This window comes from Sinohyriopsis cumingii, chromosome 10, assembly GCF_028554795.1.
Source record: "Sinohyriopsis cumingii isolate HCF-2022 chromosome 10, ASM2855479v2, whole genome shotgun sequence".
NCBI lineage: Eukaryota > Metazoa > Mollusca > Bivalvia > Unionida > Unionidae > Sinohyriopsis > Sinohyriopsis cumingii.
The window spans coordinates 72,425,632-72,440,517 of NC_142970.1; the positions used below are offsets into that span (position 1 = coordinate 72,425,632).

A 14,886-nucleotide genomic window follows, 5' to 3' on the forward strand; every position below is an offset into this window, starting at 1 on the left:
ATACACTTGTGTTTGCACATTTGATTTCTTTTGGTAAAACATTAACACCTGTATAGGACAGAGATGTTTATATTTGCCATATTTACCTGTAAATTCCTCATTAAACTTGAAAATTGTATGTACCCTTCTCCCAGTGTAATGATGTGTCCCTGGTTTGATGCATATTCATTTTTCTATCAAGACAAGAATATCTTTTGTCAGACTGCTGCATCAGGTACAGTTCTGACAAGTGGATGCAATGATGATCAAGAATAACTCAGTCCTGACCTAAGGATTTGCTCAGATAATTTGGCAGGTGTGTTTCAACAACATTAATATCCAGTGATGAGTGTAAAGATAACACTACTGACACTTGCATCAATTTATTTCAAGCTAGATGCCTGATTCTGAAGGATTACACCCCATGTAAACTCAATGGATTTGAGTACAGCTTCATTTTCTGCCCGTATGGTTCATAGTATATTGCACTTTTGCCAAGTTTTATTAATTGTAAGTTTTATTTGTTAATTAGTTCCTCTGCATTTAAGGCAACAGGGACAATAGTAATGTCAACTTGCCTCCTAGAGAATTTTGTGTGCGATTCTAGTTATGTTCACTTGTTGTGAACCATTCAGTTGGTACTACTGTACTACTAAATCACAGAAAAATGTTCCAATGCAAAGAAAATATTATTTTATATTTTTAACAAGTGAATATTCCATGCATAAAATTGCAATACATCTAATAGCATTAAGTATGATGATTTTAGGTGGAAACGTTCCTATTTGCCACCCCCATCCATTCATGCTCAACCCCTCACTTTCCCAATGAGGAATGGTTTCAGTTTACATTTTTGACAAGAAGATTTCACAGTATCTTAAATGTGTGCCTCCAGGTATAAAATAGCCACTTGTATAAAATGACCACTTGTCCAGATATAAAATGACCACCTAGCTTGCTCACAACAATATCAAATACAGGGAGATTTTCAATTGTTCATTTTCTGTAAGTGGATATTGCATGCACCAAAACCAAATTCTTCTCATTGCAGGCAGTGGGGCCTATTTTGGTGGATACAACAGCTCCAGATTTTAGTGGCTCGATTGATGTCCATTTATCAGAGCTCCACCTTGTAGCCACATGGCCTGCAAGAGCTTTCATAGACAGTGAAGACATATTTCCCCTGGAGTATGAATTTGCAGTTGGTAAGAAATATATCCACCCATTTAAATAAAACAGAAGTAATATAAAACATATTTTTGGTACGTCTTTGGATGTTGTTTGTTTATGGACACTAAATTCGCTTTGCCAAGATAATATTTTCATGACTTGTAATGTTTGAACTTTGACCTAATTTTATTGTTTGTGTTTTTGTCTGCAAATGAAGTTCAGCAGTGATAAGACAAGATGGAAAAATGCTGCTTTCAGAAAGTTAAGGAAGAGCTTGCTTTTAATCAGAAATAGCCATGACATGTTGAATGTACTATCCAAAATTATTGGAAATTGGGATAACCAATATTCATTTGAATGCTGGCATTAATATAACAAAGAACTATTTTAAAAATTAAATTACTTAAATGTCGACAAAAAGATCTAAATCATTAAAGACTATAACACTCTTTATTAAAAGATATAAACATTAAGTGGTAATCTTCTTGGTTTCATAGGATAATGACATATTTAAAACTTAAAAAAAGGTACAACATATGTTCATATATGGTGAATTTTTAAGTAGTTATGACTCTATGGTCTTAAACTAAGAAACAAAATAGTGCTGAAACCAACAAGTTTTGTAAAATTCTACAAATAATATAGTTCTCGAGAATACAAAGTGAAAATTTAAAAAGAACTTACAAATTTGTGAATAAAATCCCAAATAGTCCATAAAGTTCTATCACAAGTCCAAAAGTATGAAGTTCCATTTGAATTCCAGTGGTATTCCAAATAAGTTCTGATACTGAATGTGTTGTTATGCCTGTAGTATTCAGTGTGATAATGCTCCAGTAGCCTGGAATGTGGCAATGTGCTAACAGTATTTTGATGTATCATAACAATATAATCCAAAATGTCCTCATCTGAATTGACTACAATTCCAAATTAGATTTTTTGTCCAGGAATATTATTGATCATTTTGTAATTCCAGTGAACAATAATTTGAATAAATAAATCCAACTAAATTAAACTGAACACAACAGTAAGACTCATTCTGCCTCAGATGTTAAGGTAAGACTGAATAATGCTAATGTAAGCAAGATTATATACCCTACTACTTGACCTGGGTTGCATTACCATTTCTGAAAATATTATATCAACTAAATAGGAAAGTTCCATTCTGGAAGTTTCTTAGGTCAGAATCAAGACTGTATTTTTAACTCAAATGGAAGTTAACATGTTTATCATTAATATTGATCTTATTATTTAATCCACAGTCATTGAAAATTATTTAGGTATGTATGATGTTGTTTGCAAAATAAATGTCACTTGTAAGGTTGACAATTAACTTGATTTTGAACAAAGGTCAAGAACAAAATACAGATTTATTAAACATATAATCATTAAGAAAAGCCAACAAAAAACATATTAAATAACAACAAAAATACAACTTAAATAACAGGAAACAATACAGATTAAATAAAAAAATATTAAGATATTATTTAGCTTGCGGTTACTCACCTGTGGACAATAAGACCTTAGTCATAAAAGATCTAAACACTCTTTATTAAAAGAGATAAGCATTACAGTGACAGTCTTTATCTGAAAGACAGTGTTTAATACTGTCATTATGGATATAACTGTATTTACTGTAGCATATGTAAGAATTGGTTCATTGGATAATAAATCTCATGTTTAAAACTTTACAAAAGAGGCTACAAAACATATATTTATTTTCATAAATTTTTAAGTAATCAGGTATAATTTCATTTGTTATTAGTCATATAAAAATTTTGTTAGCAGACTGTACATACTGGAATTGGTTCATTGGCCTGTACATGACCAGGTGGAGGTCAGAAAGAATTTTCAAGGTAACGTTAACAGTTGGCTCCATGGATAAAAAGGGGCATATTTGACTTTTTCTGTTTTTATGATTCAGATATTTTATCTAAAAATGAGTAATATAGTTTAAAACAAAGTTGTTTGTTATATCAGTGTCATTCAGGTAATGAATAGTTAGCGTGTTTGTCCCAATGTTTTGATAATTTAAATCCTGCTTATAACTTGTCATTTGTTTCTTTTCAGTCACTGAATGAAATATTTTATGAACTTTTTGTACAGAAAATAAAACATTTCTTTTTACATCCAAAGACATGCAAGAAAATATGGTATTGTGAAAGCTTGAGGCATCTAAATGAGGCACTCAATTGGTCCTGGCAAGCATCCCATGGTTTCTTTTTCCAGGCTTGCACTTTCTTGGTGATTTTGACCTTGCATTGATGCCATGGTGATTTTGGTCATAGCATTGATGCCATGGTGATTTTGTCCTGGCATGCATCCGATGATGATTTTGGTCCTGGCATAAATCTCATGGTGATTTTGGTCCTTGCATGCATCTCATGGTGATTTTGGTCCTGGCATGGATGCCATGGTGATTTTTTCCTGGCATGCATCTCATCGTGATTTTGTCCTGGCATGGATGACATGGTGATTTTTTCCTGGCATGCATCTCATGGTGATTTGGTCCTGGCATGGATGCCATGGTGATTTTGTCCTGGCATGCATTCCATGGTGATTTTGTCCTTGTATACATCCCATAGTGATTTTGTCCTTGCATGGAACCAATGGTGATTTTCTCCTGACATGCATCCTATGGTGATTTTGGTCCTGACATGGATTCCTACATACATTCATGCATACATACATACATACACGCACACATACATACATGTACAGTGATTGATGATATTTTTCCTTCTTAAATAATGTATTTGATCTTGGAAACTTGTCCTTTGTACAAACCTATTATTAGAGACCAGATGTCTTGAGGGACAGATTTTTTTTTGGCAGGAGGGGTGGTCTCTCAAGACAGGTTTTACTGTAGTGACAATGACAATAGCATTAATGATGGTAATAGTTAGCAGGAAAATTCAGGCTGTCTCGAGAGGAAACCTTGATCTGGTAACAATGCATTATCTCCTGAGTATTAAGATCAACAATTGTGAGCAGACCTGGTCCTAGGATATGTGGGGCCCAAGGCAGCATGCAGGGCCCAAGGCAGCAAGCAATGAGTGCAGTTCCCCAATCAAACAAGTTATATTGCCTAAAAACATGGGGGCCCAAGGTGGTTGCCTTGTTCACTTTGCCCTAGGGTCAGGCCTGACTGTGAGGACTGTCATAAAGATAATCCAGGCAATGATCGCCTAAAATATATACTGAATTGAATGTAGTACAAGTAGAGTATGAATGGCAACAAATAAATGACTCAATGAGATGAGATGTGATGAAATGAGATGTGATGAGATGACCAAATTTTACAAATCTCCTGATCTCTTACTATGCTGACCTTTCTGTTTGTCACATGCATGCCCTTACTGCAAGTTTTATAAACAGGTTTGCAAACTTTTGAACTTTTTATCCATTAATAAACCCCCACTAAAATTACCACTCCAGAAAAAATACTGCACTCGCTTTGATAACAATCACATTTTCAGTTGGGTCTTTAACATTTTAGTTTATAGTAACCATAAAATCCACTAAAATTACTAACCCAGAAATAATAGTGGATTCACCTTAATAACAATTGCATTTTCAGTTGCTTGTTTAACTTGTTGGTTTGTAGTAATCAAAAAATCTCCTAAAATTTCTTCCCAGAAATATTAGTGGATTAACCTTAATAACAATTGCATTGGGTCTTTAACTTATTGGTTTGTATAAATCATAAAATCTACTATATTTAACCCCAGAAATAATAGTGAATTCACCTTAATAACAATTGCATTGGGTCTTTCACTTATTGGTTTTGTAGTAACTATAAAAAATCTACTAAAATTACTACCCCAGAAATATTAGTGGATTCACCTTAATAACAATTCCATTTTTAGTTGGTTCTTTAATATTTTGGTTTGTAGTAACTATAACATTTACTGAAATTACTACCCCAGAAATAATAGTGGATTCTTCTTGGTACTGACAGTGTATGGCTTATGACAGATTTCACTGAGTTGCTTCAGAATTGTTTTATTATTTTTACTTAACATGATTATAATTCTTTGCCATTTTGAACTAAATATAAAATTGTTTGTTTACCATTAGGTACCTTACTGGTGTTATTATGTATTATAACACAACCTTGTGAGAACAGTTACTTTACTATAAAGTGACCTCACTGATAATGTAGATTACTTTTGTGACTCCCGTGAAGAGGATTGTACAGAGGGAGCAATGTAGTACCTGCATTGACAAATTACATGGATGTATTACAGTGTAATGTCTAGGGGTGTATACCATGTAACACGACAAGGTGATACCAAACAAACAGTCAGTTTTCCAAAATATAAATTTATTTCCCTAAAATATAAAATCAAACAAAATTAAAGAATTAAAAATAACTTACAGTGTAATCCAGAATCTGTCCAAAGGTATTCTGAATGAAGGTTGCAATGATTTTATTTGCTAATTTGCTTGCACCACAGAAGAATCCCAGTTCTAAATCCAAATAATTTTACATCAAGGTAATCCCATGAAAGTAAAATAAAATAACATTGAAGTCCTTAATGTTTCATATAATCCATTAAAATTATTTAAATATTCAATTTCCATGTCTTTTAATAAATTCACATAATCCAATAGGTTTTGACTGTTAAATATTTTCTACTCTGTTATTCCAATGAGAAAGTATTAATAAATCATGATTTCCTCCCTCTCTTACAAAGCTGGCATTAATTGTACAATAACATGTGTGGTGTTGTATTTGCTTATATGGTCTCTATATACACACCAAATTAACAAAATCTGATTTACTTAAAGATAGATTCTTGAATAATTTAAATCAATATTTTATAAAATAGCTTAACAGTCATTGTATGAAATTTCTTTTAAACTCACCACCACAAGGAAGTAAATGCAGCTGCATTCCTCTCATTCTTTTGATTTTTCTCTGACATCTGTGAACAAGATCCCATTACCTCCAGTTAGAATCTTTTCTCTCATGTGACTTGTTAATGGACTAAATTCCATTAGCTCCAGTTGCATTGTTTTCCCCCATGAGACTTTTTAATGGAACGGCATACACGGGACAAAATCTCATTACCTTGAGGTGCATCCTTTTCCCCCATGGGACTTTTTAATGGAAGAGCATACACAGGACAAAATCTCATTTCCTCCAGTTGCATTTTTTTCACCCATGGGACTTTTTAATGAAACAGGCTACAGTGGTCTAATTCCCTCTACCTGATAGTAGCTGGGTCACTTTAGAAATCATTTGGACATCTCTGTAAAGGCTACAGTGAAATAGAACTTACTGAATGTGAACTGTGTATACTGTACAGAATATAAATTGTGCATGAATGTCATAAAATCAGCAAGTAAATCAATTGCAAAATAAATATTTTATGCCATAAATTTTTGTTCTATCCCATATTGCTATTAGCATATTTGAGCTTTTTTGTATAGTAAGGATTGATTGATCAACTTGTTTTTAATGATTTGTCAGCATATGAGAGACAGTTGAGGTGTTGAGAGCAAGATGCCTTGCCCAGTGACATACCAGTACAGCTGGTCAAGGTAGGATACCAACCCAGAACTCCCTGAATGTGAGTCAAGCACACCATCCACTGATTCACTCCCTCTCTTGTATAATCAACAATGGTTACTACTGTGTAGAATCTCTCTTACTGCAGATGACCACATTTATGTGTGCAGTCTAGTCTGTATAAAATTAATTCATACATTTATGTGTTGTTTAATTTTTAGGAGAATCTAGTCATCCAACTTCGGTAATGAACTACCGTCCACTGTCTTCTGGTGGAGGATGTACCTTGACTTCCTCTCCAACTTGTACAGCTGTTTCTCTTGATTCCTTGGAGTGGCAGCTTCTTGGACACCATGTGTACTACGTTGCTATCAAAGTCACCAATACTGCTGGGGAATTCACAATTGGAATCTCTTCACCTTACATCCATGATGTCCAGCTTCCTTCCCTGGGTAAAGTTTTGGAAGTAGACCCAGAGGTAATGTTTAGTTTTGTATCTAAATGTTAGGTAGACACCCAGGACTCTTTGTACAGCACTCTCTGAAATCTGATATAAAAAATAATGCTGTATGTATATGGCTTTCAAATTTGTCTAGAGTTCATTTGTTATGTATATTTATATTTTTTGTAAATCCTGGTACATGATTTTATACGATTTTTGTAGTCATATTCATAGCTGTAAATTGTACAGATTGCCTTTAGTTAGAGTTTTCCTACAGGACCAGAATCTCAAAAGAGCATAGTATTGCATTGGAGCTATGAATAGATGTTTACGTATGTGGTGACACTTATTAATAATAATCTTAATAATAAGACTTAATGGTACCTTAGGCTTAGTTTCTCTTGGAGTTTTAACATTTCTGGAAGAATTAAATAACTTCCTATTTGTTGGGCTAGGTCACATGATAGGCAAGTTTGATGCAAAATGAATAGTTTGTCAAGTTTGGTCTTTTGCAGAATATGTTCACAATAGACGGTGTATATAAAGAGAAATGAGCAATCAGTTTCATTCCATTTTTGGAGCAATTCTCATTTCTTGTGTTCATTTCGTAAATCTACAGACATGTTTTATGTTGTACTCAGATATTATTTGAAAGGAAAAATATTCATTTAGACTGTAAAGTGGAAATAGAAAGTGCTCATTATTTGGACTATAATATTATTCTGGAACGGTTTTCAACTATTCAAAAGATTTCTGGACAACACTATCTTGATGTCACAGTTCTTGGAGGACTGGTACATTTCTTGCTTGAAATTTCTAAGGAACTTTTCTTGCATAGACCTTTTTATGGATTCACTTCATAATGCTGTAGGTCACTCTCACATTTTTCATTTATATCTTTGATAATTAATTTGTTTGTTGTTTTATAAAACTTGTTGGTATTATTCTGTTACTTAGTATGCAACCATAGATTTATAACGATCTTAGAGATAATTTTTAAAGGGCATTATATTTCAAGCAAGCAGTGCTTCCCTTTTGAAAAACAGACATTTGTTAGCTATTGACTTCAAAGTATTTGGCATGTACACCACCTGTATACTGTATATGAACAGTATTCAAACCTTTGAATAGATTAGCATATTTGTATGTCCACCCCTTGTATTTGAAAAATCATACATGCTTTTTAATTAATCTAACAGTGGCTTCAAAAAGTGGTTACACATGATATGGTTGGCATGGGCAGTAGTGTATTGTTGAAATAAATAAGTGAGAGAAGACAATAAAGAAATGAGAGAACACAATAAAGAAGTGAGAGAACACAACAAAGAAATTAGTGAACACAATAAAGAAGTGAGAGAATACAATAAAGAAATGAGAAAACACAATAAAGAAGTGAGAGAACACAAAAAAGAAATGAGAGAACACAATGAAGAAGTGAGAGAACATAAAAAAAGAAATGAGAGAACACAATAAAGAAGTGAATAAAAGCAACAAATAAACAAGAGAACACAATAAATAAGTGCAGGGTTCCCACGCTATCAGGAAATCGGGAAAAAGTTGGGAGAAATGATAAATATTTTCATGATCATGAAAAGTACTTGAATTTTGCAAATATTGATGAAAGTCAGGAATAACCCAGGAATTTTCTACCACCACTTGATGCCCAAAACAATCATGTAATTGAGTAGTAACTAAACTGATCATGAGTCAAATTTATTGAGTTTTAACCAGAATATTCAGAGGGTGCAGTATTGATCATTTGGTTGCCTGAAATAAACATATATGTGGAGTCAATTCAAATGCCCAGTAGATTAGAATAGTCTTGTAGACTTTTATTTTCAAAGTCAGCTCAATAATCTTTCCTGACATGGAAGTTATGAAAAACCAGTCTCACATTACATGAGGCCAAAGCATAGCTGCTTACTTGATATTCTAGCAAACTTTAACATTCTTAGATAGAGCAATACATGCATGAAATTGATATGAAAATTACTTATTTTCTCAGAAATCACGAGTATTAAATCTGTTATGTCTTTAATCTGCTAAATGTGACCTGGTACTCGCGATTTTCATTGCTAGTCGCATGAGTACACAAATCTAACAACCCACATTTTCATATGTAGAGAAGAAAAAAAAAATGAAAGTCATATATAGGTTGTAATAAAATTACAAAACTAAAAAACACAAAATTATCCATATTTATATATTCCAAGAACAACTTCTCGAGTTTTGTTGTATAATAATAATAATAATGATAATAATAATAATAATGATAATGAGGACTTTGTATTGGGCCTAATCTTTAGAAGCTCTAAGCGCTTTACAACATTAGACAACACCTATAAGATAAGAAACATAATATTATTATTACAAAAACAAACAACATGAAATTAGAAAAAACATTAAAAAAAATGAAAAACATGCTGAGAATATTTTAGGTAGGAAACATTATTAGGTCTTTAAGTTTGTTCTTGCGGTTCAAATAAGTGAGTTTTGAGATCCCTTTTGAATGTGATCACTGTGTCTTTGTGTCTAAGTTCATTGGGCAATTCATTCCATGTTGCTGGGCCCTGGTTTGCAAAAGAACACTGTCCATATATGACTTTGTTTTCATACTTGGAATAATGAGTATACGATTGTCAGAAGAGGAGCATAAGTACCTTGCTGGTGTGTACACATGAGTGAGGTCAGATAGGTATGTTGGACTAGAGTCCGACAGTGAAATGTAGCACACAGAACAAATTTTATGTTTGATTCTGGATTGAATGGATAGCCAGTGTAGGGTACAGAGCAGCGTGGAGGTGTGCTCTAATCGTGGTACTCTAAGTATGATCCGAGCAGCTGTGTTTTGAACTTTTTGAAGTTTCTGGTGTAGATATTGAGATGAACCAGACAGAATTGAGTTACAATAGTCCAGTCTTGAAAGTACAAATGAACACACAAGTGTTTAGTGGCATCAACTGAAAGATTTTTGCGAATTGAGCTGATGCGTCTCAGCTCAAGATATGCAGCCTTGCATATGTTCATGACATGTTGGTGCAATGTGAGAGTACTGTCCAGAGTAACACCTAGGTTTCATTCTGATTGTGTGAATTTAATGTTGGCGTTGCTGATATTTATTGTTCAAGGTAAAGGATGTGAATGAGAAAGTCTTTGTGTTGTGATCAGAATGTCCTCGGTTTTATCATCATTCATCTGCAGCTTGTTACAAGACAACCATGATTTCACATCAGAAATGCACCTCTCTACACCTTGGATGGTAGCATCAACTTCAGTTGGGTGGCTAGTTTTGTATATTTGCATGTAATCGGTGTACAATTGATGAGACACTGGATGATGATCTATGACACTTGAGAGTGACTGAGTGTACAGAATGAAGAGAACAGGTCCAAGAACAGACCCCTGTGGAACACCACGACATAGCTCAACTGGGTTGGAGTGTATTCCATTTGCAGATACAATTTGTGTCCTGTTGACCAAGTAGGACTTGAACCATAGTAAGGCTGTGTCATGAATACCAAATACATGCTGGAGACAGTGAAGTAATATATCATGGTCTTGTTTTGTTGTATCACGTGACTACCACGTTGACATGTGCTCTCTGCATGATAAATCAGACTGGCCAGATTGCTGGTTTTCACAAAATGTATCTGATTTAATATTATTGAATTTCCATCCAACGACATTATAGAGGAGTTTGTTATTGATACCACAGGATGACTGGACTTTGGATGTCGTCATTTGAGATTTGTGAAGTCATGTGACTAGTAATGCAAATGGCGAGTACTGGGTCAGGTTTCTTCTACGCTATAGTTTCATCTTGTCTGTCAATAGATTAATGACATAATGATTATAATACTTGCCGTATCTGAGAAAATAAATCATTTTCCTATTGATTTCATGCAGGTATGAGTCGATATAGCATATATTTAAATTTTTTAGGCTTACTGGTAAGCGACTACCATATGTCACTACAGCACAGTGGCAGCAAATTCAAAATTTGCGATATGCAGTTGCAGTGACCACACACCCAAACATAAATATCCAAATATGAAAACTAAGGTGGGAATATTCATAGGAACCTTGGATTAGAAAATGGACTGCTATTCGTTTTAAGCCACAATTGAAGTCCAGATTGTTGAATCTCAGAGCTGAAATGAGAAATTATTGTACCTTGTATTATATATTAAAAGACGATACTAGCCCCTATATCAATACAGGTTTGGGACTGGTTTAACGAATTTACAAGAAGTTGATTTTACAGAAACGTCAGGCCTCATTTATACAACAGTATATAATTTTGAAGGTCTTTTGTCAAAATTTAAATCAACCATTTGAAAATGTTTTTTAAATTGTAGATTTATAACCAGATCATCTTAAGGAGATTAGGTCATTTGAATAGTCTTTGGGAGTTTATTGGCACAGATAAATTCAGGGTTAAACTCTTTTCATTAGAAGACAAGATTCTAATTATTTGCATTTATTGTGTTTTTTTATACTGTAACAGGAAATGTTACTTTCTATGAGACGCATATACATATATATATATATATATATATATATATATATATATATATACATATATATATATATATATATATATATATATATATGCTATAAAATTCTTTTGAATTAAAGGTTTGAAAGGAAACAACATAATTTATGTTCATTACATTGTTCCCACTTAGCAACATAATGCAGCAAAATAAAGTTAGAATTTTCTGTACCTTTAAATGACTTTACATGCCAGTTTATAGCAGTATAGTCAAACTTGTGATACAATTTATGGTTTTGTACATTATCATCTTTTCTGACTTTGATGTTTTTGAAGAGTCTTGAAAGAGAAACATCTTTAGATTTAGAAAATATATGTTTTATAATTTAAAATATTCGTTAATTCCATTCAGTAATGGTCATATGTGAACCTCGAAAAAAGTAATTTATATCCTGGAAATGACCTGGAAATTTATCTTTAGAAAAGTGTGGGAACCATGTAAGTGAGAGAACACATAAAAGAAGTGAGAGAACACAATAAAGAAGTGAGGGAATGTAATAAAGAAATGAGGGAACGTAATCAAGAAGTGAGAGAACACAAAAACGAAGTGAGAGAAGGCAATAAAGAAATGAAAGAACACAATAAAGAAATGAGAGCAAACAATAAAATGAGAGAATACAAAAAAGAAGTGAGAGAATGTAATATAGAAGTGAGAGAAAGCAATAAAAAAAATAAAGTGAGAGAATGCAATAAAGAATTGAAAAGACACTTAAGAAGTGAAAGAATACAATGTAGAAGTGAAAGAATGCAATACCCTCAATAAAGTGAGAGAATGCAGTAAAGAAGTGAAAGAATGCAGAAAGGAATTGAAAAAAACAATAAAGAAGTGAGAGAACACAAGAAAGATGAGAAAATTGAATAAAGAAATGAGAGAACACAATGAAGTGAGAATGCAGTAAAGAAGTGAGAGAACACAATAAATAAGTGATAGAACTCAATAAAGAAGTGAGAGAACACAAGAAAGAAATGGGAGAACAATAAAAAAGTGAGAGAACACAAGAAAGAAATGGGAGAATACAATAAAGAAGTGGGAGAACACAAGAAAGAAATGGATAGAACACAATAAAGAAGTGAGAGAACACAAGCAAGAAATGGGAGAACACAATAAAGAAGTGGGAGAACACACATTACTCAGATGCAGGGGGACAATGAAAAGCACAAAAAGGTAAGGGAATGCTGTTCCCACACATTCCCACATGACTCCACCAGGCTGGGCTTGACTTCTTTGGTTTGCTGGTTGATTAAATGATTGCCTTCAGTAGAGCAAAGTAATGAATGTTATTGAAGCAAATAACATAGGTAATAAGGGATCAAAACCAACTAATGTAGACAAAACAATACAGTGAAGGATAACAATGCCACAATTTAATGACAGTTGAGACAGTCAACATACCGGTAGTGACATATTGCAGGTAGGGTCACATGATGAAATTTGTACAGAATCATAAATTTATGCACCCAGGATTTCATTCAAAGCACATTTTTAGTGTTACGTTTAGTTATGATGAAGTATATTCAGTTTACAAATGCTTAGAATTTCTCCAACTTTGGTATTCCAGCATATCTCCATGGGATGTGAAAACAAAATGTGTTCACATTTGGCACCATATTGCCAGTACTGAGATGGTGCACAGTAAAACCCATATCAATCAACAAACAATATTTCATTGTCATTCTTTAATTCATATCATAGACTTGTTTGTTGTTTTGGGAATGACAAAAATTATTCATTTTTATAAACTGTAAAAAAAAAGTTCTGAATAAATAAATATACAGAAATCTCTTAGTGCACAGTGAAAAAAGACCATGTCTTTGCTAAAAATATTCAAAGTCTACATTTCCAAGCTATGTTCAAGCTAAATAAGCCAAAAATAAACAAGTTCTCATGTCCGTGACTTTGTTGAAAGTATTCCCATTTTTTTTTAAATGCACAAGGTTGCTTTTAATACCTTGGACAAAATGTCAGAATTGTCTGTGGTTTCCAGGTTTACCTGGGATAACCTCAAAAAACCTCAGATGTGTAAGGTTTTTTGGTCAAAATTCCTCACATGAAGACCTTTAAATCTGCAAGTATGGTGCCTAACTGCCATCAAATATGGCTACTGTTACTAAAATTAGAAAACCTTTAAATGATTTTTCTAAAAGACTGCAATTAGAATTTGAACAAATTTGACAGAATGCATCCTGGCATATTTTTATATTTGTACAACTGATGCTTATCTGTCAATGGCTGTGGCAAATATGACAAAAAATAGTAAAACCTTCAAATTATTTCTATTCCAAAATTGCTGAGCAGAAGTTTCCTAATTTTACTCAAAAAATATCCTGGCATTAAGACCTTTAAGAACTGTATACATGATGCTGATCCACCACTAAGTAGAACACCGTTACTAAAACGAATTTGAAGCAACTTATGCCTCTGTTGAATAGAATTTGACCATACTTGACAGGAAGCATCTTGGCTTGAAGACTTAAATATTTGCACAATGAGCGGGTCCATCTTCAAATATGGCTGAAGTTTCTAAAAATAGAAGCAGTTGGCCAAAGTGACCAAAATTGAATGAAAACAGCAAGATATAGATGACACTTATATGTTTACAACTGATGCTATCGACCATGGCTAACATTACTAAAAATGTAATACCTTTGAATGATGTTTTTCTAAACTCACCAAGCAGAACTTGATCAATTGTTTTGAATTTTTAACAGATGATACTAATGACTGACAAATTTATAAAGATGATACCAATCACTTTTTTAAAAATGATGCCAGTCACTGTCAAATTTATACAGATGACACCAGTCACTGTCAAATTTATACAGATGATACCAGTCACTGTCAAATTTGTAGAGATGATACTAATCACTGTTTACAAAGATGATACCAATTACTGTCAAATTCATAAAGATGATACCAGTCACTGTCGAATTTATAAAGATGATACCAATCACTGTCAAATATAGACAGATGATACCAATCACTGTCAAATTTATAAAGATGATACCAGTCATTGTCAAGTATATACAGATGATACTAATCACTGTCAAATTTATACAGATGATACAAATCACTGTTTATAAAGATAATACCAGTCATTGTCAAATTCATAAAGATGATACTAATCACTGTCAAATCTATACAGATGATACCAATCACTGACAAATTTATATTGATGACACCAATCTCTGTCAAATTTATAATGATGATACCAGTCACTGTCAAAA

At 33.1% G+C, this 14,886-nt stretch overlaps 1 protein-coding gene across 1 annotated transcript in view; it reads left to right on the forward strand.

Annotated features, from left to right (window-relative positions):
* Positions 1-14,886, forward strand: part of LOC149790379 (uncharacterized) — a 202,385-nt gene that overhangs the window by 39,373 nt on the left and 148,126 nt on the right. The window contains exons 9-10 of the mRNA XM_089972427.1: positions 1,035-1,184; positions 6,886-7,142. Of these exons, the coding sequence (XP_089828553.1) occupies positions 1,035-1,184; positions 6,886-7,142 (407 nt within the window). The remainder of the gene's footprint in view (positions 1-1,034; positions 1,185-6,885; positions 7,143-14,886) is intronic.